Raw genomic sequence first — 25,354 nt, 5'->3', positions numbered from 1 at the left:
GGTGTGCGCCCCAAAGGAGGCAACAAAAAGTGTCTTGCAAAAATGAAATACAGTTGAATCCGGCTAACTGTAACTCGTTTGAGTGAAATTGATTGGAATTTCGTGCCATTATTTTGTTAAATTTTATCCTTTGCAATTAAATTTGTTAGATTACAAGTTTGCTCAATAGAAAGTAAGTGAGTTAAGACCAAGGATGATATATTACCAGGCCAATCTGCTGTGGTGAAAAACAAAATTTTGCGAGAAACTTCGGCTAGCACGTCATCGAGTACTCGGCAGCAAGCTTAGGCCATTTGAACTACCACTAAACTGCACTATCACTAATTTTTTTGTGGTAGTTAACATAAGTGTTTCATTGTCACTAAGTCATTAGTTTTTTAGTGTTTTAGATATCCGCGTATTGCATTAATTGTTTAGTGCACTACGCCCAACCCTATTCGGCAGCACTGCTACTGTTTTTCGTATATCACCGACACAATATCAGTTGTTTCGTAAACAAACTGCTGTCATGACCCCGGTGACGTCAGCCTTTATTCAAAATTCGCTGAGAGCCGGTTGATGGCCTGCTCTTGGCCACACCTTCAGAATACTTTTCACCATGAGATAACACCATATTTCCAGACCAACATGTATAGGGAGCGTGGAACCGCTCAAAGTATTAGTTTGGGGAGAAAAGAAATTCATTATTTTTGCGTAAAATTCAAAAGCTAGTTTTATGTTGCCTCTCCCATAGAAATGTTGGTCCCTATTGGCGAAAAACTCTAGTAATCGATTTTCAAAATATTCTCTTGGTACCAATTTCTTATCACTCAGAAAGTTTTGCAATGAAAGAAAGGTGGAAACCGCTTGGTGCGAGGTCCGGACCAAAAAAATTAAAACTTCCAAAACAAACTCCTGGAGTGAGTCACTATAGACGTGTGTGCCCTTACGTTGATCTAACGGAGCACAACACCTCTTCTGTTGGCCAATTCTCAACCAAATCAATTTCGTCAATCCCTAACTTCAAACGCTCCAGTTGATGACACAGTAGAGATATGAATTCAGTGTTTGGCCATACGAACGCAACTCATTAAATAATGCATTTTGAGCTCTTTTATCCCACTTTGACTACGATCGTTTTCGCATAGTATTGTCGCATGTGACCCATTTCTCATCCCCAGCCACCATCCGTGAAATGGGTTGGTTTCATTTGGTTTGGCCAAAGCTTCGCAGATGGAAATTCAATCCATCATATTTTTTGGTGCTAACTGGTAATGCGCAAATGGTTTAAAACTGTTTTATAGTCGATCTTAGGCTCCTGCGCGACTACTAGCCCGCCACGCGAAAAGGAGTTCTACGCAAAAATACTATATAGCCGGAGTTGGACTTATGAGGGTTATTTTTTTGAAAGGAAACGTTTTTTAATAAAAACAACTACGACCATCCTATTTGTTTCGCAGACATGATAATCGAATTTTTGTGGAGAAAATCTGTTTATAGCCCGCAGGTCTGCCTGTGCGAACATCTTTAACGTTCAGGGGTTACGGGTACTCAGAATTTTCAAAAAATTTGATTTTTTTTGCACTTTCTTAAAGTATAATATCTTAAAAATAGAATAGTGTGCGAATAAGTTTTCTTCAACAATTAATGCTCGGTCTTTGCCGAAAATTTGAAAAATGTTTCCTGAGGCCGCCATATTGTTAATTTTGGAAAAAAAGCTTCGATCAGGCACAAGATTATCTATTAATAAAACTAATTTCTCTTTTCCGATTGATGTTAGATGAATCTCCATGGACTTGTGATGATCACTGCACAAACAACGATGACTTTCACAATTATTAATTTGGCAATTGATTAGCAAAAAAAAAATTATTGAAAATCTTTATTTTTTCGGGACTCTGACTACCCCCAAACCCTTAAGTCGACTGCATATAATAGGTACTTTGGCAAATGAAAAGCGTCTACTAATATGATTTATAAATGAGACGAATAACAGGGGGCTTAGAACACTACGTTGAGATTCTTCTGAAGTAGCATTGACAGGGGCAGAAGATTCACCCTCAATTGTAACACCCTTCACTCAGATAAGATTTTAACCATAAAAGGAAAACCGAGTGAAAGCCAAGAGAACCCAGTTTACACAAAAGAATTCTATGTGACGCAGTGTCAAAGGCCATAGAGAAATCAGGGTAAACGCAATCAACTTGAAATTCACACGAAAATGATTCAATGCAATATTCACTGAAAACAGCCCGGTTGGAAACAATGGAACTACCTATAACGAAACGCTGCTGGTTGGAAGCAATTAGAACTTTCGTAGCAAAATATAACTTTTCTTTCATTCAATTCTTTAATCTTTGGAATAATTTCGAAGTATTGGACAGCTCTGAAATTGGTCTATAGTGTGGCACATTATTATTATTGCCACTTTTGAAGTAACTTTTGCTACTTTCCGATCATCAATGAAAATTCCGAGTGCAAGTGATTGATTAAAAATATTTTTTAGTAGAGTTGCTATAATGAAACACTTCTTAAGGAGAAGTACCGAAAGATATTACAACATTTAAACTGCAATTAAATAAACGCAAAAATGCACAAATCTCTATTAAGCGAAGTTGACTGTACCTTTCAGGGCATTGCGCCACACATATCCTCAACCGCTTTGTCATAGTCACGGCGGCATTGCGCCAAGTTCTTGTATGTATGCATTTATGTAATAAATATGTATGTAGTTATTTTGTTGTATGTCTGTGTACTCCACTGCTCACTCACTTTCCCGTCAGTCGTTACTAATATAGTTTTCGCGTGCGTTAAACAATTTAACAAGTTTATTTCCAAAAATGTATTTGTTGTATGTTTCTATTTGTTTATTCTGATGCGCATAAATAGACGTATGTACATACATACATGTGATATACTTGTATACGTATTAACGAATTAGCGAAACTCCCTGAAGAAAGCGTGTCTAATGAAAATCTTGAAGCCACATCCTAACCGCAGCCACATACAATAGCGGCACTTAGGAAGGAATGCAAGACAAAAAAAAAACACATTTTGCCCGTGGTTTTGGTATTGTTTCGGAATATTTTGGCAGGCACTTTCACCAGGAAAAATGTTTTAATGAAGTACAAGTACAGTTATTTTAATGGCAGTAATGGTTTTGTTAAGTTGAAATTAAGGCATAAGTACTTTGTACCAAATGTTAAATAATGCAATAAAAAATTTCAATCTAATTTAAAGCTTATCATTCATAAATACTAGATAAGTTTGTTGTGATGTGGAATCAGCGGTATAAGGAGCACAAAAATGTTGATGACTTTTCCGAGCGTGGCTTGAAGCGAGTGACGGTAAAAAAGCAGGATAAAGTAATCGTCCAACTTTTTAAGCGGGATCCTTCCTGCTAAAAAGGGAATAGATGTGAGTATCAACTCCATCGAACGTCGACTGAAGGAGGCGGGCATATCCTACCGTCCAACATCATCAAAACCACTGCTCCCAGAAAAACACATTGAGAAACAACAAAACAAGAAAATGGCGTCACAGTATTGGACTCGCCTTCCCAGTCCACAGACGCCAACCCCATTGAAAATGTGTGAAGAACTATGAAAACGTATCATGCCGGAAGGCCAACTCGTGCTTCAAGTTCGCAAAATCTAGTCCTCTGTGTCGACGAGCTACGCAGAAATGCTGGTTCAAAGCATGAAGAAGACAACAATGAAGACTACACGGCTTATTGAGTAATTGCGACTCTCGTAGTTTTGTGCATACTTTCATGTAAAAAAAGTTTAGATATATATCTTTTATACTTTTATACTTCCTTTTTTCTGGCACAGACTGTAAATGCTTTTTCATAAATATTTTAGTGCTAAATTCGGTCCGGACTGAATTTTAGATAAGTGAACGCGTGCTGTGTTGATACCATAATGTGGACCATTACCTGCGCAAAGAAAAGTTATGGGAAGAGAAAACCTTCTACAGCCATCCAGTGCTGTTGATGTAGCGGAGGAGAGAAAAGGGATCTAGGCTGGAAAATTTCTTCAAGTCATCCCCAAAGGGGACGCTAAGGAATCTCAAACGCCTAGCCGCCAGAGCCGGACATTTGCAGAGAAAATGTTCAACAGTCTCTTTCTCGGTACTGTTTAGTGGTGTTGTAGCCCTTCTGGAGAGCTACCCACAAAACTAGGCAACGTCAAAATTGACAGAACCACTAAGTTGTACATCCAAAGAGACCCCATTTTTTGCCGAACATAAATTTACAGGCGTAGAAGGCTATACTCGTATTGGCCTTCTTAACCCGATTTTCTATGTGCAGCTTCCAGTGGAGCTTGCGGTCAAGTATTACACCAAGATACCTGACTTCCGATGCGAGTGTAAGACACTGGTTGTTTAGTTTTGGAAGCTTAAAAGGCGGAGGCTTGTATTTCCTGGTGAATAACATTAACTCCGTTTTGTATGAGACCGCTACTGGCGGCCCAACTACTGAGTGTAGCCAGTGCACCTTCCAAAATTTCAGCCATTACTGATGGGAAGGGTCCTGAAACCATTAGGATCAAGTCATCGGCATATGCTACCACCTTTACTCCTCCCCTGTTTAGGCGAGTTAAAACTTCATCCATAGCTACTAGCCAAAGGAGAGGCGAGAGGACGCTGCACTGCGGTGTACCTCTATGTACGAATTCTAGCACCCCAGTGCTATTGCCCAGTTTATTCTGTTGACGGACTGGACAGATGTCAGGGACATCGCAGGTGACCTCTCCTGCCGATTTGTTCATTCGTTACAGACCGGAAGCAATATAATTTTCCGGGTAATGGGAATCAACAAGGATTTTTAGAGATTCCCTTGCAAATTCAGCCCGCTCCCTATCCTCTCTTTTGACAAGAGTTTTACAGGAGTGGTCCTTGGAGAGAACCCTGCTGAGTCTGGCGGAGTCTTTTATGGATTCACAGTACTCTTTCCAAGAGTTGCGCTTCGCATCTCTGATGCCTTTTTTATACTCTTTCAGAATTACTCGGTAATCTTGGAAGTTCCTTATTTGATAACATTTGTTGAAGACTCTCCTAACCTTCTCTTTCAAGTCGGTCAGCGTCTTACTCTACCAAGGAGGAAAGTCTTTCTTGCTAAATGAAACTGGACAGGCCACGTTAAAGGCAGTTCGATAGGATCCTTCCAAGTGTCTAACTTGCAAGTCCAGTTGTTCCCTAGTAGTAGTCAAAAACTTACTCTTGTTCAGCTTCTTGTAGAAAACCCTGTGGAAAAGAGAACAATCAGTGCTCTTAGGATTCCTGCGGGGTATCAAGGTTTCCCGAACGAAATCGATTTTGAAGAGGATCAGCCTATAGTCCGAAAAAGAGTTCTACCGTGAGACCGTCCAATTTTCAACCTTAACAGGCCCCTAAGTAAAATAATGTCAAAATCTCTTTATTATAGCGCATAAAGCACGTGTCGGCTCCTATCCAAAACAATGTGAGGTGCTGATCAGTCTTAGCAACTGTAATATCTTTCATTTGGTTCACCACCAAGGCCGTGAAAAATTATTAATCCATTAATTTTGGTTTGCCTTTCCAGCTCATATTCCTGACAACTTCTATAAAAGTCATTTTGTGGGACTCTTGCACTATTCGCATGTATCCCAATTACAGTCCTATTAGGGAAAGCTTTTCTTACAATCGCCTTTCACAGTGATGTTGGCTCGTTTAAGCTTTAAAGAGAAAAACTATTAACGTTAAGTTGAACTCAAGTCGGTTCTAGAGACAAAATAATGTTGACCTGTGTTCAGTATCAGTCCCATCTTCCATGTCGTTATTTAGGGCAGCAATGTCAAATCGCCAGCGTACGTCAACCAAATTTTAAATATTAAACCTTTTCAAAGTACACATTTTTAAAATAACTTAATTACTACCTGCTTTTCCTGCAATTTAGGTGCAGATTTAATAGAAGAATTTATTTTATCAGAGTAATTAACTCCTAATTAATTTGATTACGTTCAATTAAACAAATTTTTCAACACTTAAAACATAATTCATAAAAGTCTTCCAATATCACCTTCAAAGTGTTTGCAATTAGTACTTCTCATATTTATAAGTAAATATTGGCGGCCTTTAAATCATGAAAGTCAAATTTAAGACCACTTCAAAATTTCGCTGTAGGCATAGGCAAGATTTTTAAGCGCTTAATAAATAATCAAGATTAAAGGCAATTATTTTTGCATGTCGCGCATATTTCATGGCGCGCCGCGCCACTTGAAATCACTCCCCTCTCCAGCCTGGTGCAGTTTGTAAGTACTTTAGATTGTGCGCATGTTTTAATCACCAACCCTGCAGTGAAATTCACACACACACACACATATTTATACCTATTAAGAACCTACTCTTTAATCCCTACTTGGCGGTATTTCATGCCGATTTTCAAAATTAACCGCGTAAACAACACAATGACCGAACATATTTCACTTTCACTACTCTACCCAATCCATTCGTAGCTTGGTTGAGGTGGAGTATCGCAAGAGACCGTCACCCGCTTGAATAAAAGTTCCCCGCTAAATCGCCAGTAGCTCATCCACGCCCAACAAAGCACCCCTCTCTCCCACTCTCACAGCAACTTCTCGCTCTGTCAGCAATTTCGTTAGTACGTCGGCAATGTATTCTCGCACATTCAACATTTTGCTTGGAAAAATATTTATTATCACTCATTTATTTAAAAAGTGACAAGCCACTGCCGTGCGCCGGCCTGCTGGCTAACCAACTTACCTTAATTTCCAACGTTGCCGGCTGTGAATCGATGTGAAATTTGGCACGAGAACCGAACACCTCCGGCGCTGACCAATGTCGCGGTTGGTCGTTATTCACTTTATCGCGCACATCAAAGCTGCAAATATAGTAAAAAAAAATAAAGAGAGAATTAAAAATGAAATGCTGATATACCTCTAAGAAAAGGAAAAAATCGAGTTTATGGAAAAGGTCGGGCAGTAGTGAAATGGCGTAGAATGGTTTGTCTACACACAAGCAGATTACATAATGACTATAAATGTATATTTCTTTCACTGGATATAAATACACCCACATCTTTAAGCACATTTGCGTATACGAGGTGCGGTAATTGAATTTCGGGAATTTAGTTAAAACTCGGAGACTAGCGCCGTTCATAAACATGCGTCGAGAAAGTGGATCGAAGTTTGAAATCGGTAGGATTTTTGGTTTGTGGTTTATGCGCGTTCTTCACAAAGGGAATTTTTTTATTCGCGTCATAGAAATTAGTGGCGGACTTTACAAGTCGGTCTTCGAGTATTTGGTATCTGGCACTTATGGTAGAGATTTAACGGATCGGGAAGTGTCTGGAGACGAAATCTAAGTATTATATATATTATGACCCCGTGCACCGTAAGCAAGGTCAGGAGTGGATGGAAAAGGGGTCTAAATGGTCAAAAGTTCAAAGGGCTCAAAACACGATTGAAGATAATATGGATTATTTTTCTCAATGTCCACGTCATCATTCACAAATTTGTTACTGCCGAACGATCACTGGCTGTGACAACGTTGATGGGCGCTCTCCAAAGCGCCAAGATAAATGCGAAATATTATCGGAAAAGTATTCCGGAGGTTGCTTTGAAGCCGTGGGGAAATAAACATTTCGGTGGCAGACCATGGACGTACCAACAATACTCGGCGCCGTCTCACGAAGCTCGAGTGAGCAAAAAATGGCTAAAAACAACGTTTCGAACTTCATAAAGTCCACACAATGGCTCTCAAATTCACCAGACGCGAATCCGATGGATTATTCTAAGAACTAAAAGATTCACCAGTCTCGAGGCGCTTAGAAAAGCAAAAGCCCTTGTCCGCGAGTGGGCCAAACTACCTGCAAGTCACATTCGGGCAGTTTGAGATTTATTTCTGAACCGTCTCAAGGCCATAGTCAAGGCAAAAGGTGGTCATATCGAGCAAAAGTTAACTGATTCCTAATTTTGTATTATTTTCACACATTTTTTGAATTGAATAAAAGTAATTTCCCAAACTACATTTATGGGCTTTTCAATTGGTTACACTTCGAGTTCCGGACCCTGTACTTACTTCATATCCATTCCGAGGTTTATCGTTCCATAATTTATTAGAATGCACGGCGATACCACCAAGGTTGTGTAGCCTTTTTCTGCGTTGTGCAGGGTACTCACAAAACATGTGCTCTGAATAGTCAGCGTTTATTTCAGAGAATAAGCAGATGATGGTCTCAGAGAGACAAATTTCGCTTAAGAGATATCTCAGGCTGCAGTGGCCTGTAAAGTAACCAGTTAAACGTCTTAAGTTTCCTCTGTTGAGCGAAAGTAGCTTATCGGACATGTTTCTGTCCGACGTTGGGAACTGCTGCGCTTGTCGCTGGCCGACAGGATTTCGCCAGTTCTCAACGAATTTCCTCTCATCCCACGTCTTAAGAAATTCGTTAATCTGCCCACAGAAAGGATTAGAGGCATATGTAACATAAGTACTATGTAAGTCTAAGTAGAATCGGTTCTTTCACCTATGAGATATCGCTGAATAGACAAGTCGATCGGGGAAAAAACATCTACTTAATACAAAGTGAATTTCGTGTCATGATTCAGTGGTTCTCTAAGCATCGAAGCAAGAAGAGACACCAGACATCAATCGTTCCCTTGATAGTCTACATTACAGAAAGGGCCTGGCTTTATATCTGGCCATGGACTGTCACTCCAGCAGTATTCCTCGTACATGTATGGGGAATGTTTTGGTGGTACAATAACAACAAACGGACTTCAATTTGATAGAGAGGTGATTTGTTTATGGGGAATAACAGTTATCAGCTGAGAGTACTTTTATTATATTAAAGACCATGTAGGATCAGACCGTTCTATTGCGGCGGCATTGTTAAAAAGACAATGGGACACTGGCAAACGCATTGATACAAAAGACATGAGGCATTATTGCAAAAGTCGAGAACTTTATTCAAAAATATGAGCATTTAAAAAATGTACCAATTGCAGAATTGAACAAAGTATCACTTAAGTACATTTGTAACATCCTCCAACATCCCCTTGGTATATCTAAGATCAATAAAAGTAGCACACCGACCACAGCGCGTGAAGTGTTCACTCGAGTTTTTGGATACTCATTTGTAGGGAGAAGAAGAAGTTCGTGAATTGGAGCTTATAAACCAAATTAATACTTTCGATGAAGTTTAGATTTAACACTATGCCACTACGAAATTCAAGGAGTTACAATCGGCTTGAAAACTGATGGCTACTGTTTCTTGAGATGTATAATTTTTCCTTTTTTTTTTGGTATTAATATTACAGGGGATACTCACTTACACTGCTAGAAAAGCTAAAAGAAGACATTAAGTAAAAAATAGAGCGCAAATGGACTGTAGAAGTGCTTATTTTGTATGTCAAAATACCTGTTTACAAGAGTCATGTTTCGATGTCTCTCCAAAGTTATTGTGCCTTCGAAACATTGAGTCTACAATTCATACATTTGTATGTCTGTTTAAAAAGGCGCTAGTATTACTTTGTCGGCCGGTGTACGCTAAATAATCTTGTGGCTAAATAATTTTACATTCTGTCCGAAAGTACAGTCGCAGTAGCCTGAATGGTTTTGCATGGTACGTCAGCTGTTATTTTCCAAGTTTCCCTAACACTGCTTTATCCAACTAGCTATGATTATTCAATGCTCATATGGCTTTTGCTTTCACCTAATCACAACCACAATAATCTCCCGAATCACGTCCCTCCTTGAACCACTTTACTCACTTAAACATGCACTTTTCGTTTCATGCGACTTGAGAAACTCATTTCCATGACGTAGCAACAAAAAACACTTACGAAGCATAAGCATGCCAAGCATTGTTGCCAGTTCCCGAGTAATCCACAGAACTTAACTGGCATACCTCGTATATTTTTAGTTCATCAATATCATTGTTGGCTGGACAACCCTGGTCGGATCTTCGCCTGCTGTAGCATATGCCACCAATTGTCTTGGTTTTGTGTTTGTGTCCTCCATGCCCGAAATCCCAATAAGCCTGCATCTTCTTCTACACCGTCAATCCATCTAAGCGGAGGGCGGCCCCTTTAATTACGCAGCCTAAAAAAAGTTTTTGTTTTCTATCTGGAGACTTACTCCCATTTATTTATATATAATTGGCACTTACACCCTTTGTTTGGTTTTTTGGCTAGTTCCTCTTACTATTTGCGGTATGAATCTTTATATTTTTTCCCAAATAGAGAAACCTGCAGCTTTCTGCCGACGACAGATGGTTTTATGAGGTGCCTTTTCATAACAGAAATACTCTCGGAAGTTTGCGAGAGCCTGTCGTCATTAGAAACAATTTTTCCTATCATTTGGTGTTTCATGCCCATGTATTTCGAACCCAAGCACTACCTATTCGGCTCCCTTATATATAAATATATAATTGATCTTGATCTTGTTCCAATCTTATTTAGAGCTACCTGTATTTTTTTGCATATAACTTTAATTGATCGTCCTGAGATTAATAGGCACACATCATCTGCGTAGGCTTGGATGTGTCCACTTTCCTGCAGATCATTAAAAAGAGAGTCCACCACCAAAGTAGGGGAGAGAGTACATCACCTTGTGGGCAACCCTTCTTCACCTCAACCCTGACTCCGTCATCGCTTTCTCTATCCCTGGTAAGCAGTCTTTTGGATAGCATAGAGTGGATCCATCTGACAATGATTTCTTTCACTCCATGACTTTTGATAGAAGAGCACATAGAGTCAAAGGTACCATTGTCGAAAGCTCCTTCAATGTCCACAAACACGCCAAGAGTGTACTCTCTTGTTTCCAGCCCTTTTTCGATTAACCTAACGCACTCGTGCAGAGCCGATTCGGACGATTTCCCACTTTGATAAGCATGTTGTCTGACGTTGCTACTAGTACAAATGTTTGTATGTATTTTATAAAAAAAATATTTAGGGTTGGTAAAAAACTAACTATTATATTTTATACCCCAAGTTTAACGATTTTGTTATTGTAAAAAATTAGAAACCACAAACTTTCCCCAGACAATCCATTCATATTTGAGATTTGCTATTGTAATATTGATACGAATTTTATTGGGGAAGTGTTTTAAATTGCAGGTACATAAATTATTTTATTAGAAACTTAAAAACTGTAATTTCATTCTACTTTTACTTTTTAAAGTGGAAGTATGTCAGATAAGTATCGAAAATAAATTGCCATACACACGAAATAACTTTAAGTCTGATGCAATATACAATTTTCAACATTAAATTTATTAATCAAGATTATGAAATTATTTCTATACGGACTTTTCATACCAGTTCAGTATTTTTCCTCAAAAGAGAACAAACTCGCATTTCATTCTTCATACCACCCAGTCTTCCTACTTGCAAGTGCAGATAAAGGAGTGTCAGATTTCCTCAGTCGCAACTTATACAACTTTTAATTATTGAACCATGACCAAAAAGTAGTGGCATGCCTCCAATATTCCATGCCTGTTTCACTACATCCGAACGCAAATCAAATTTCTCTCTTTTGATATAAAGTTTACAAAAGTAAATGGAAACGCGTGAGAGCACCACGCCACACAATTTACTGCAAATAATATAAACCGAAATATAAGCCAACGCCACATGTTGTAGTGCAGGCGATGCTACTTTTCGTCTCAGCCGCAAAACGAATGTAAGGACATTTCAAATGACATTAAGTGGCATGAGTGGTGGTGGCATGAAGCATGAAATGGTGCGGAAAATTGTCCCAATAGGATATAGGAGTGCCATGGAAAGCATTCTAATAAAACCCATCTGGCCTTCGAAACCAGCGTAAAACTAAAACAATAAAAATTGGGGGCAAAGTTCGAAAGTTTTAGAAATATTATTTTTTTTTTTGTTTTATATTAAATTTCTATATAAAAATTTGCACAAAAGCGCGAAAATAAAGTGTACATCACAAATTGATAAGTTTTGACTGTTAATTCATTTATTTTCAATTAATAATATAATTTCTTGAATAAAAATATAGTTCATACTACAACAAAATCCATCTTCAGCAAAGTTTCGAAATTTGTAAAAAATGCAGTATGCAGTTTTGTATTCTCTTGATTTGTGATATAATAAAGTGCAAGTTTCAAGTAGTTCAAAAATCGCATTGAATTTTGGCATTTTTTCTGCTGACGCTATTTGGTGTTCTCTTCCATGAAAATGTATTCAGTTGGGGAATAAGTTCGTAGCGTTTTTATATTTTTTTTATTTTTTATTTTACAATGAATTGCTTGCTGAGTCAGTATTCATTCGATAGAACCCTTTCTGCTCTACAAAACCATGTTAATGTCTTTTTGAGTTATTTAATTTTTTATTAGTTTTCAGGCTTAGAAATGGAATTCCCAGGAGGCAAAAATCAACATTTTCGAAATCTGCGCTTCTTTGTTTTTCATCGAAGTCCAAAAGCTACTGAAGCAGCCCGAGAGATTTGCGACGTGTATGGGGGAGAAGGTGTCATAGGCGAGTCTACAGCCCGAAAATGGTTTGCAAAGTTCAAAAATGGCAACTTTGTCGACGGATGACACGTCGCGCAGCAGAAGACCATCTGAATTCGATGAAAAATGTCTCACATCACTTTTGAAGGGGAACGGTCGCCAAACCAATCACGAATTGCGATAATAAGACGATTCTCAATCATTTTTACTCAATGGGATTTACCGAAAAATTGGGAGCCTAGGTGCCTCATGAGCTCAACAAAACAAAAGTGAAAGTTGTCTTCAAATTTCTTCTCAACATGTCGCTCGCCATCGAGCAACAACGCTTTTTGTACCGAGAAATGGTGCCTATACATCTATATGAAGCAAAGAAAGGAGTGGGTGGCTCCAGGAATACGCCAAAGCCGAGAGTCAAGCCGGATGTTCAACGAAAGAAGATCATGATATGTGTTTGGTGGGACTGGGGAGCATAGTGCACTGGCAAATGCTCGAAAAGAATGTCACGGTCAACGAGAAGCTCTACATTGCCCAGTTATACCTCGTGAATGAGGCTATTCAACTGAAAAGAGCTGATCGTCATGGTCAAACCATACTTCTTCTCGACAAAGCCACGTCCCGTGTTGCACAAGTCGCACTCCAAGAGCTCGAATTGGAGGTCCTTGGCATCCGTCGTATTCTCCGGACCTTACACCGACCGATTATCATCTTTTCCGTTCACTGTCAAACCGTATGAAGGGCGTTACCTTCGATCACAAAGCGGCCCTTTAAAACTGGCTCAAAAACTTCTTTGACACCAGACCAGACGATTTTTGGCAGAACGGCATCAACAAATTGGTCGAGAGGTGGGAAGAGGTTGTAGTCAGGAACAGCAAATATACAATTGATTAACTTATTGATATGGGTATTGTTTTTTGTTTAAATAAAAGTCTTCGGTAAAAACGCTACTAACTTATTCCCCAACCTAATACAAGACCGCGACCAAAAAAAATTCTTAAAAATCAGTGTGACCTACTTAAAACTTGCACCTTAAAAAAAAAAAAAAACAATATTTGGCGAGTACACTTCTGTTAGGTGTTTGGCCGAGCTCCTCCTCCGATTTGTGGTGTGCGTCTTGATGTTGTTCCACAAATGGAGGGACCTACAGTTTCAAGCCGACTCCGAACGGCAGATATATATTTTTATGAGGAGCTTTTTCATGGCAGAATTACACTCGGAGGTTTGCCATTGCCTGCCGAGGGGCGACCGCTATTAGAAAAATGTTTTTATTGCTTTTGCTTTCACCGAGATTCGAACCAACGACCTCTCTGTGAATTCCGAATGGTAATCACGCACCAACCCATTCGGCTACAGCGGCCGCCACTTGCACCTTACTATACCAAAATGTAATAAGCTATAAAATTGCTTACTTTAAATGAAATTTTTTCGGAAATTCTGAGAAAAAATTTTGATGAAAACTTGCCGCACTCCTAGAAATTTGATACACAGTTTGAAACTTTGCTTCATACGGTTTTTCTTGCAGTATTAGCAGTGTTTTTATACAAGAATAATTGAAATTAGAAAGTAAGTAAATAAATAGTCAAAATTTGTCAATGTTGGTGTATTTCTGAGCTTTGCCTTATTCACACTTGTGCCTCACACTTATATGTACATATATAGTATATATGTACATATATACGTATACATATTATTATTTTCCTTTGATTGTACATTGAAGCCATTCATTCTTTTCGTCTACCCGAAATGCAAATGTGATGAAGGCCACACGTGCCAACTGAATTCAACCCTTGCAGTTAGTAACTCTTCGGCCTTTAATTTGGGTGTTAATCAAATCACTGCAAATTGAGTTTTCATTATCGGTGTAAAATTCAATGTAGGATTGTCAAATGACCAACCGGTAGCAATTTCCAATTCCAATTAACGCGCCACAAAATGTATCCAAATCAAATTTGGAATCAAATTACTTTTTTCATAAAATAGCACCAAAGCATTGAGTAAACATTTTTGTATATTTTGAATTTATTCAATCAATGTATGTACCTATGTGGATCTTTTTTACGTAAAAATATCACTTACTAAGGATTTTCACAGGTCCTGGATTAAAGAAGTAAAAGAGTAAAGTTAAGGAAAAATTATTGTAATATACAACAACAAATTGCCTAAAACAAAAGTTTACTCTTTCACACAAGCTCAACTCACGAGCCTAAAAAGTATGATATCATTTGAAAGCATTAGCAGCGAGTTAGATAGCACAGGGAGGTTGCAAATGAATCATTTGTTAGCGTATTTGTGTGGACGAAGTTTTAATGAAACTTTAATAGAAAAACTACTGTGAATGTAAATATTGGAATTTATTATTTGTTACTTAGACGAATTAATAGAAAGCAGTTGTAAGTACAAGGTGGCGCAAAATAAATCATCTTATCGGAAGATTTCTAACTTTTGCAAATGTCGTCGCACGTCAATCATATCTGACACTCTTGAACTAAACAGCTACAATATTGAAGCAGATAAGCAATGGAGCACGAAAAAGTAAAAATAAAGATAACCCATAACCCAAAATCATTTTTTAATCAGTAAAAGTGTTACTCAAAAAAAAAAACAAAACCAAAATTGGATGATTAATTTTGTGCCACCTGTTATAACTGAAGATTCACTTCCAAAGCTGCAAATTGAAATGATTTTATGTTGGCAAGTGTATTTTCAGCAGAACAGCCAATTATTTATCTTTTTTCGCTTAAACGGTGAATTTTGTTATCTATGTAAGTAAGCTTTTATAAAATAAAGTAAAAAATTGTTTTTGAAAGAACTTTATAGTTTCAAGGGAGAAACTTAAACAGTGGTGTCCACGGCGTCGACTTAAATCATAAGTGGAAAGTTCTAGTTTTTTTTTTTACATTTTTATAAATCAACAAAAATGCAATTGAGATACGAACTACTACATACAGTGGGCAAAAAGTAAGGTGAATTTGGTTGTAAAATGAAAAATCTTTATTTATTCTTGTAAAGCAATTTCATCCCCTTCAAAATAATCACCTCTCGATGAAATACACTTATGCCAACGATTTTTCAAATCCTCGAAACATGCCAAATAGTCCATTTCCGGTATGGCCATCAGCACCTTCTTCGATTCAGCTTTTATCTCCTCAATCGACTCGAAACGCGTTCCCCGGAGTGGTCTCTTGAGTTTTGGGAATAGCCAGAAGTCACACGGAGCCAAATCAGGCGAATAAAGTGGTTGCGGAACGATATGCGTGGAATTTTTGGCGAAATGGTCACGAAGAACGAGTGTGCAGTGTGAGACGGCGCATTATCGTGATAATTCTGGTCTTTTTAGACGAATTGCTTCACGTTAACGACGCATATCACTCAAATAATATTCCTTATTAACAGTTTGGCCAGGTGGAAGGAATTCATAGTGCACCACACCACGAAAATCGACAATAACTGTCATCATGACCTTTATTTTTGAACAACTTTGACGTGCTCTTTTCGGTCTGGCCTCGCCTTTAGCACGATATTCGCTTGATTGGTCGGTTGTTTCAGGGTCGTAAGCATAAATCCAAGTCTCATCTCCCGTAATGATGCATTTGAGCTTGTCCTGATAGTCTGAAAGTATTGTTTCACACACATCAACGCAACGACTTTTTTCCAAGAAATTGAGAGTTTTCGGTACCAAACGAGATTTGACTTTTCGTAGGCCCAAATGGTCTTTCCAAATGGATTTAACAGATCCTTCCGGAATATCAGTGAGGTCTTTAACAGTCAACCGACGATTTTTGACGTGTTGGTCATCTGTTGACTTCGATGGTCGTCCGGAGCGCTCCAAGTCATCAACACGTTCTCGACCCTCTTTGAAGTCTTTGTACCACTTATAAGTATATTTCTGCGACATGGTCGAATCACCAAATGCCTTTTGCAACATGCTAAACGTTTCCGCAGCCGAAATTTCATTCCGCAAACAAAATTTGTTGGCACTTCTCTGCTCAATCAAATCAGACATTGTAAAAATCGAAAAATGCACTCTTGGTCGTTTGGTAAACACAAGCGTAAATATATTACTGATAATGACATTCACATGAAAGTTGGCCCAGATGTTATTAACAGTGCTGCCAACTCACGAAAAAAATAACTAGAGCGAAATTTTAATCCCGCGAAGTTTGACAAATAAATTCACCTTACTTTTTGCCCACAGAGTACGTAAAAAACTTTAGCTTTTCGCAAAATATTTGCTGTGACAATATAGGTATTTCTTTTGGTTCACTGTAAGAATGTTACATTCTTAATGAATTGCCGAAAACAAAACTTTAGTTATTTCAATTCACACTGAAGGGTTCCGAAGAAAGCAGGCAGACGTAGCAAAATGCTGGAAAACATGTGTTCTTACACTCTCAGCTCATGACATTGTTGGTGCAAAAGTAACAGTAAAACTCGTTTGATTTTTTTTTGTCTACTAATATTGCTGAAAACGAAATAAAATATGCTTTTCTTAGTTTTTATCGCCGATTCAGTTTCAGTTGCGTGTAATATCTGGATGGAAAGTGACAAAATTCAGCGAAGTGGCGATTTACCATTAGAAATGCGTAAAATTGTTATTAAATTGTACATGGAAAACAAGTCTCTGCGCGAAATCAGCAAAACATATTGGTAAATCGCATTCTACGGTTTAAAGTGTTATTACTAATTACGTTAATACTGGTAAATTGGAAGCTAATCATCACCAAGCCGGAAGACGAAAAATATTAACTTCATGTGCGGACCGCAACCTAGTAGCATCAGTCGCGCAAAATCCCAAACTAAGGGAAATATTCAAGAGTCTTTGCATAAAAAAATAACCCCATAAACAGTCTTTAATTTCCTGCGTAAAACTGGTTATCATAGCAGACTGGCACGCCGCAGGCCCTATAATGATGAGTCGAAGTTTAATGTTCTGGATCAGATGGCCCTCCAAAAGTTTGGCGGAAGGGAAAAACAGAACAGAATGAAAAAAAATCGTATTCCTACCGTCAAGCATGGAGTAGGAAATGCAATAGTTTGGGGATGCATATCTGCATCTGGAGTAGGAAAAATCTTTTTTATTGATGCTAAAATGGGCAAACGTCTGTATTTAAACATTTTGAAGAAGTATTTGCATTATGACCCTTAAGGTCATTGTGTTTCAGAGAAAAAGCTTTTAGTTTTCTTATCTCTAAATAAGCCTCTTTATAGGAAGTTAACTAGTCGTCAATCTCATATTCTATTTCATCTTCAGGCGAGATGGCCAACGATTCTTGAGAAAAAATTACCACTTCAGTATTGATATTTTCCAAATCTTCATCATTAATTAATATTTCACTATCTGAGTTAAGGTATAGTAGTCTTCCATTCCAAATTGGCTTTCGCACTGAACTCGATTAATAGCGTTGGAGAACTGAGCAAATGCTGATAGCGGAACCCCATCTTTTGGAGTCCAACCGCTATCATTAGTGGGCATATCTGTTTTCCCAAACCCAGCTTTAATGAAACAATTTTGTATTGTCTGTGGGCTCACTTGCTCCCACGCTTTGTGTATGAATTAAACAAGATTTAATAAATTGACTGATTTTGACAACTCCATAGCAGAATTTGTCTCTTCCATCCGAAACAAAGTGTGTTTTAAAAATAACGATTTATCAAGGGTGGTTAAATTTTAAAGGCCGATGTTGAATGTGAACCACACCTAAACGACAACGGCACTGTTGGACTTCTTTGTTTGGAGTTATTTGAAGGAAAAGGTGTACGTAGATGAGCCAGCAACAATTCAGAAGCTAAAGGATGAGATCATTCGGCAAATTAACGGCATAGAACCTCAATTATGCCTCAGCGTCATCGAAAATTTGGACCATCGGATGGAGGTGTGCCGCCGAGGCCGCGGCGGCCATTATGCCGATATTTTGTTCCCTACGTAATTGAGCCATACCAGTATTATCATAATAGAGAGAAACGACAATAATTTCCCAAAAAAATGGTGTTTTGTTTAAAATCAATATCGGCCCTTTAAACTTAACCACCCTTTACATGATCTTTGACTTTGGTCAAAGGGCTGACAAAATGCTATTGTGTTTGCTGGGAGATAAATAGCTTTCACATTTTTCAGTTTTAGATCACGAGGTTGGGAAGCCGCATTATCTAGAAATAGAACGACGCTCCGCTGTTGAAGTTGAACTTTTCTATCGAACTGCATGAGAAAATCTGTCATCAAATCAAACGTCATCCAAGCCTTTTTGTTTGATCGCCACGTAATGGGGGAATTGTTCAAATTTATGTTGCGAAATGCGCGAGGTCTTGCAAATTTTCTGAATGACAAAAGGGAGTTCTCTTTCTCCAGCCATATTGGCTCAGTGTAAAATCGTGAGCCTGTCCTTAGCCATTTTTCCATCTATGCATTTATCACCTTTTAATGCAAATGCTTCATCAGGCAATGCTCGGAAAACCAAGTCAATCCCATCTGCATTATAAATGTTTCGTAAATCAAATCCTTCAATCAAATACGATAGCTTTTTAGTACAGCTTTGGACATCGTCTTGATGGATGATGCACTAGAATCGTCGTAATTGAGTCCCACTGAGTCCCACTACTTTAGCTTTGCTCCTTATAAGTGACAAAGGAATGTCTTTATTTTGTGCCTTCACAAGCCATTCCTAGCACAACTTATCAATATTAAGATCTTTGTGATTTAGCAGACTCCTTTTTCTCTTCGTATCGACATCAGTGTTCCACAAACGTAATATTTGGTCTTTGTTTTTGATGATGCAAACAGCTTGAGTTTTGCTGGTCTTACATTTCTTTGCTAACTCGCGTACATTAAATTTTTCATTTTTATGAATTGGTGAGGTGCACAAGAAGGAATCTCCGTGCGCGAAACACCAAATCAATGAAAGAAAAAATTGTTTCAAATAGCGGTCGCCCCGCGGCAGGCAATGGCAAACGTATTCCTGCCATGAAAAAGGTCCTCATAAAAACAAGTCATCTGCCATTCGGAATCGACTTAAAACTGTCGGTCCCTCCATTTGTGAAACAACATCAAACACGCAATAAAAGGTGTAAACCTCAATTAAAAATACAAGTATATGGAACATTTTTAGATATTAAGGTCTAAAATGGTTAGTTGAGGAATCAACCAGATCGAAGAACAAACCGTCGAGAATCGATCGAAATTATAATAAAAAGAGCGAACACGACAATTCCTAACGAATGCAACAATTGGCTTCGGAAAATATTTACTATAAATTCTATAGCATTATCTCTTTTTCGGTCGCCTTTTGTTATTTTATTTCCTTTACTTTGTTTACGCACGGTAATTTTTGTGTTACTCTCTTTCGTTCAAGTGTCAAACTACTCAAACGCGAATGCCTTGGCACATATGCAATGAAATGGAAACTAAACCGAAATGTCTAAACGCACATTGTTACACACATACATACCTATAAACACATTCGCGTGTACATATAAATTTGTTTGGCGTTGTGAACTTAAGAACGGCAGCAAGCGAAGAACGACTTTGCCTTCTAAGAACTATTATTAAGTTAATGTAACATGCTTGTTGTTGTTATTATTTTTTGTAGACTTGCGTCATTTGTTGCTGTTGCATGCATACCATTGTATACTTTCATTATTTTTGTTGCTCTCCATTCAGTTTTGCCTTTGTTTAGTTATTATTGCTATTGTTGCAACTTAGCTTTCATAGACCGGGTGGAAGTAGCGAATTGGGTTAACAACTTAGGATTTACATGCAATTAAGTTGTTACACACTTAGCGTAAAACTCAGCAACAGCAACAGTACGGCCAACAATAAGAAACAAGCAACACAATCAAATGCCCACTGCAGTGGAGAGAATAACAACAGCTAAACACGGCCAGAGCAACTGTAATGCCAAGCAGTAGTAGTATACGCTGTAGGCGTTACGCTTGCACATAAACACACACACACACTCGAAAGCCAGCAATATTGCAAGCGTAGCGTCCTACACATTCACATTTTCACATGTTCCCGTCAATTCGCAATCCGCTCGGCCGACTTCATGCACGCAGCTGCTTCTATAGCTGCATGCTTGCCTGCCTTGATGTCGCGTCATCGTCGTTCCTCCCTTCTTGCCTTCAACGACACCTTAAGCCATTCGTTTTTCGGCCGGCTAAATGTTCGTCGGCGTACATTCATGCATTTGCATACTTTCGACGCTGTAGCGTCAGGGCAGTCAGCCATCAAGCCAGCTGATATGTAGCGTAGCTTATGGGCCCTTAAGCAGGCAGTGAAGCGGCACAGTAGTCAGAGAGCCGTAAGAGTTTTGAGTGGGCCATGCCAAAATGGTTATTACTCGTACACGGAGAATATAAGGAAAAGTTGATATGTTTTAATTTGATGAAAAAATTGGGTAGATTCTAATTGAATGAAACTGGGTAAGCCTATGGAATGAACATGCGTCTTAGCAGCATTTTACCAGAAGCAGAGTTAAACGGCAATTAATGCGGTAAAAAGTTTCGCAAAGCCGTTTACCACAGAAATCAATTTTTAAACAGGCAATGGAGCCATTTTCTCGACTTCCTTTTAACGGAAACATTGCGAAACAACCACATGATTCAATTTGGTGTTTATTTTTTATTAATTTTAATATATATTAAATGGTAGGGAATACGTGGCAGGACACGAATTAAGAAAAATACCACTAAGCAACTTCTTAAAAGTCTGTACATTTTTATTTTGTTGTTGTTGTTGTTGTCTTGCTTAAAAAGAGATATAAATTTCATTGACAAAGGTAAGAGCGAGGTGTATTCACAAAAAGAAGGTTTCAACTTCGCTGCTACCAGCTTCATGCCCAAAATTTCCGAAAAGATTGTATGCCATGAACCAACCGATATGCCGACATCCTCAGAAACTTCTCTAATTATGATTCGAGGATTCTCTATAACAATTTTCTTCACTTCCTCAACATTTTCATCGGTTCTTGATGTGCTGGGGCATTCAGAGCGAACGTCGTCATTCACATCTTCTTGACTTTCGGTGAAAATCTTGTACCACTTGTAAATATTTTTTTGACTCATAGTACTCTCACCGTATGCCACTGTCAACATTTCAAGTGTTTTTGAGCACTTAATTCCATTTTTAACACAACATTTTATCAATTTTTTTTCGATAGCAGAAAACCGCCGAACACGCAAAACACTTGTCTTATTTATGCCTCTCACGAAGAAACTAAGCAACCTATATTGCTAAAACCGTAAGCATACCCTCGAGACGAGTGTATCAATATAAAAAAAAATAATAATCGAAAGTCGAATGTACGTAGCCAGTCAAATCTGAAACCTCACCTTATTTTTTGAACACACCTCGTAAGCGTTTCGGCTCGACTTCCTAATTACTATAGCATATTTCAAGCTGGAATTTTCGACATTAATGAGGTAACTGTTTGGTTAGCCGTTTTAGAGAAATCTTACATTTTTACTCCAATAGCCAAACTGCGATTAAATCTCTTACTAATTCCATCATTACTCGCAAATGCCGGGTATCCCTTATCGGGTTACGGAATATTTCCGCATCCATTTTATACGGACGCCAGGGCATAGTGACCAGGGAACTCCAAGGCAGAAAAATTAGCGAGAGCGAGTGCTCGCGCTCGCCACCCTCTTGGAATGGAGATTGTATGTATGTATAACCCTCTCAACCTACAAACTGAGAGATATAGGAGGCATTGCCACTTCAGAAAGATGGGTTGATAATTTGACACGTAACGCTACAAAAATAATTTGGACAAAATGGGACGTCAGGCACTCAAAGGCGCGTCTCAAACGGAGTTGTATCAGAATAGCCGAAAGAATGAAACGCGTAAGTTCAATGGTGGTAATAATCAAAGTCAATTTATTGGGTATTAAAATAGTAATAAAAGTAATATTACACTCAATAACAGAACTCTAAACTAACGACCCAACCGTGCGCGACCGATGACAATCAACAACTGACTGTCCTTTCCCTTAGCTCGCATTCTCTACCTCGTTCGGCCCTAATCCCTTGCTAACTGTAGTTGGCAGTTTTCTTGATCACAGACCATTGTCTCCCTGTGTCGATATGCTCAAAGATTGAATGTATCTCCTTTCGACTAGTGCAAAAGCTGCAAGAATGAAGAGGAGGAAGAGACTATCACGCATCTTCTTTGTCACTGTCCCGCGTGGCCTGCCACTAGGTTTAGCTATATTAGCTTATCGTGTCATCGTGTCATACTAAGTCTCAGCCAGATCAATGGGTTTGCACTTAAAACAAAGTGATTTAATGAGGAGTAGAAACTAAAATGCTACTGTGTTTTCACAATGGATCGGCACCTATCTACTTACCTACCTAATAGGGGTACCTAGTTGAGGAACACAATGAATTTTCAGTATAAACTATGACATAAAATACCAGCAATGAAAAAATATAAAACCTTCAATGAGCTTTTTGTGTATTTAAGCAAAAGAATTGGCGATATCTTATCGAGATATGTTGATCGGTGTACGAACTGTCTACTAACAGCTTAGGTTTATTTATTTTATAATTGGCGCGCACACCCTTTTTTGGGTTTTTGACTGAGCTCCTCCTCCTATTTGTGGCGTGTGTCTTGATGATGCCCCACAAATGGAGGGACCTACAGTTTCAAGCCGACTCCGAACGGCAGATATTTTTATGAGGAGCTTTTTCATGGCAGAAATAGACTCGGAGGTTTGCCATTGCCTGACGAGGGGCGACCGCTATTAGAAAAAACTTTTTCTTAATTTTGGTGTTTCACCGAGATTCGAACTTATGTTCCCTCTGTGAATTCCGAATGGTAGTCACGCACTAACCCATTCGTTTACGGCGGCCACATAGATTAGGTTAGCTTAAATGGCTGCCCTTGCGAAGGGCCTACTTGGACAAAAATTCAAAATTTGTCCGTTGTGATACCATACAGGGAGAGCGGAGGGGAAAAGGAGAGAAGGAAGAGCCAGACAGGTGGAAAAAGGCTTGGATTATAGGATGACGACCAACAGTGGCGATTTACCTTTGTATTAATCTCTTTCCCAGCTTAACATCGGGAACGTTTTGTTCAATATTTATTGGCGTTTTTATCATGGAAAGACTTACGCCTCAACAACGTTTACAAATCGTACAATATCATGTGAAAAAAATCATCGCACGCGCATTCTAACTTATGGTGTACATACTATAACTCTCCTATCAAACGCACTATTCGGCAAACCATCGGCAAAATTGAGAATATTTGTATATAATACAATCGGATGATACTCGACCGATTAAACCACTTACAGCATGAAGCGAAGAGAATGAGAGCTTTGTCAAAGACCCCGAAGAATCGATTCGGCGCCGATTTCAACAACTTGGTCTATTTTATGGCACTACTTGGGTAGCCGGCTAAGATTTGAAGCCGACTGATCTTCTTAAGCATCACAATTTCAGTCGTTGATCTCTTGAAAAACCCGTCGGAAATTCGCATATGGGGACCCGAATATTATTCAGCGACGAGGCCTATTTTTGAGTAAATGGCTACATCACCAAGCGAAATTGCCATATTTGGGCTGAAGAGCAACACGAAGCTATTCAAGAGCAGCCATTACATTAATTGAAAACAACCGTTTGGTGCGCCCTGTGGGCTGGAGAAATCATTGGCCCATATTTCTTCAAAGACCTTGGATGGTGGCAATGTAACAGCGATTGGCGAACGCTATCGCGCCATAATAAACTCTGATAGAATTTATGATGCTGGAAATTGAAGGCCGTGAACTCCACAATATTTGGTTCCAACAAGGCGCCATAAGGCGATACTTGCCAAATAGCACATGAAACAATAGATTTACTGCGTCTTCGTTTCGGTGAGCAGTTTGTCTCGCATCTCGGACCAGTGGAATGGCCACCAAGATCATGTGATATCGGTGATATCATATCACCCCTTTGGGCTTTTATTTGTGGGGGTATGTAAAGTCCTTCAGTGAGTCATTCAAAATTTGTGTTTACGGATGGTCGAATTACGGCGCAGTTGCGTCCAACATTTGAAAGGGATTTTCTATTGAAAATAAATGTCATGAATGGTTCTACACAAAAATAATGAAGATTGCCCAATAAGTTTTAATTTTTGTTACAATTTCAATTTAAAATCCGGTACCTCTAAACTGATCACCCTTTAGATACTGATATACTTTAATTGATCCAAGCTGGTAAACCAAAATCTAACTAGATCTCAGCTTTGTCAAACTCTAATCCCTATGAAGTAATTGGCTATTTTTAAACCTGGTAAATAAAAATAACTTGTGCGATAAAGAACGCCTCAACAACACCTTCCAGATTAAAGGGAGATCAGCCACAACAAAAGTTATTGGAGGAATATAGAAAAACGGTCTAAGATGTGCTCTCCGAAATAAAAACGAGCCCGATATCTGTAAGTATTCGAAGAAGAAAGCATTGTAAAAATGTTCCGCATTGTCGAACTACATTTGTCACTCTGCTAAATGATGGAAAATACAAAAGCCACCGGGAGGATGAAAAACTTAAGCAAATAGTCTTGGAGTACAAAATCGGTATCCAATTACAACAAAACGGCGGGTGCTAATGAGATGTCATTTAAGCTATTGAAAAAAGACACGATGAAGCAGTGGCTAACTGAGTACTAGACTGTAGAAGTGCACTGTTGGGTTTACAAATTACGCAGAGATGCTGTAATGGGCGCCAACTATCGTGAAATCAGTTTTCTCAGCTCCTTCATGCTCAAATAACAATTCAGAAGCTATTTGCGGCCCATATATGTAAATAGCTTTTGAATTTTTGAATTTTCTGGCCTATACAAAATTTAATCGAAGTCGATTTCAAAGTACTCTTTTGCTAATATTTATACACTTTGCCAATATTCCTCACACTAGAAACGAGACAACTATAAATAATTT

General features: G+C 38.6%; 1 protein-coding gene across 1 annotated transcript in view; it reads right to left on the bottom strand.

Annotated features, from left to right (window-relative positions):
• LOC128864502 (neural cell adhesion molecule 1-A) overlaps nucleotides 1-25,354 on the bottom strand; it is a 270,759-nt gene that overhangs the window by 93,561 nt on the left and 151,844 nt on the right. Inside the window, exon 4 of the mRNA XM_054104198.1 lies at nucleotides 6,727-6,844. Within this exon, the coding sequence (XP_053960173.1) occupies nucleotides 6,727-6,844 (118 nt within the window). The remainder of the gene's footprint in view (nucleotides 1-6,726; nucleotides 6,845-25,354) is intronic.

Source organism: Anastrepha ludens, chromosome 5 (assembly GCF_028408465.1).
Source record: "Anastrepha ludens isolate Willacy chromosome 5, idAnaLude1.1, whole genome shotgun sequence".
Taxonomy (NCBI): domain Eukaryota; kingdom Metazoa; phylum Arthropoda; class Insecta; order Diptera; family Tephritidae; genus Anastrepha; species Anastrepha ludens.
The sequence above is the reverse complement of the archived record's forward strand: the minus strand, read 5'-3'. Positions and strand labels throughout refer to the sequence as shown.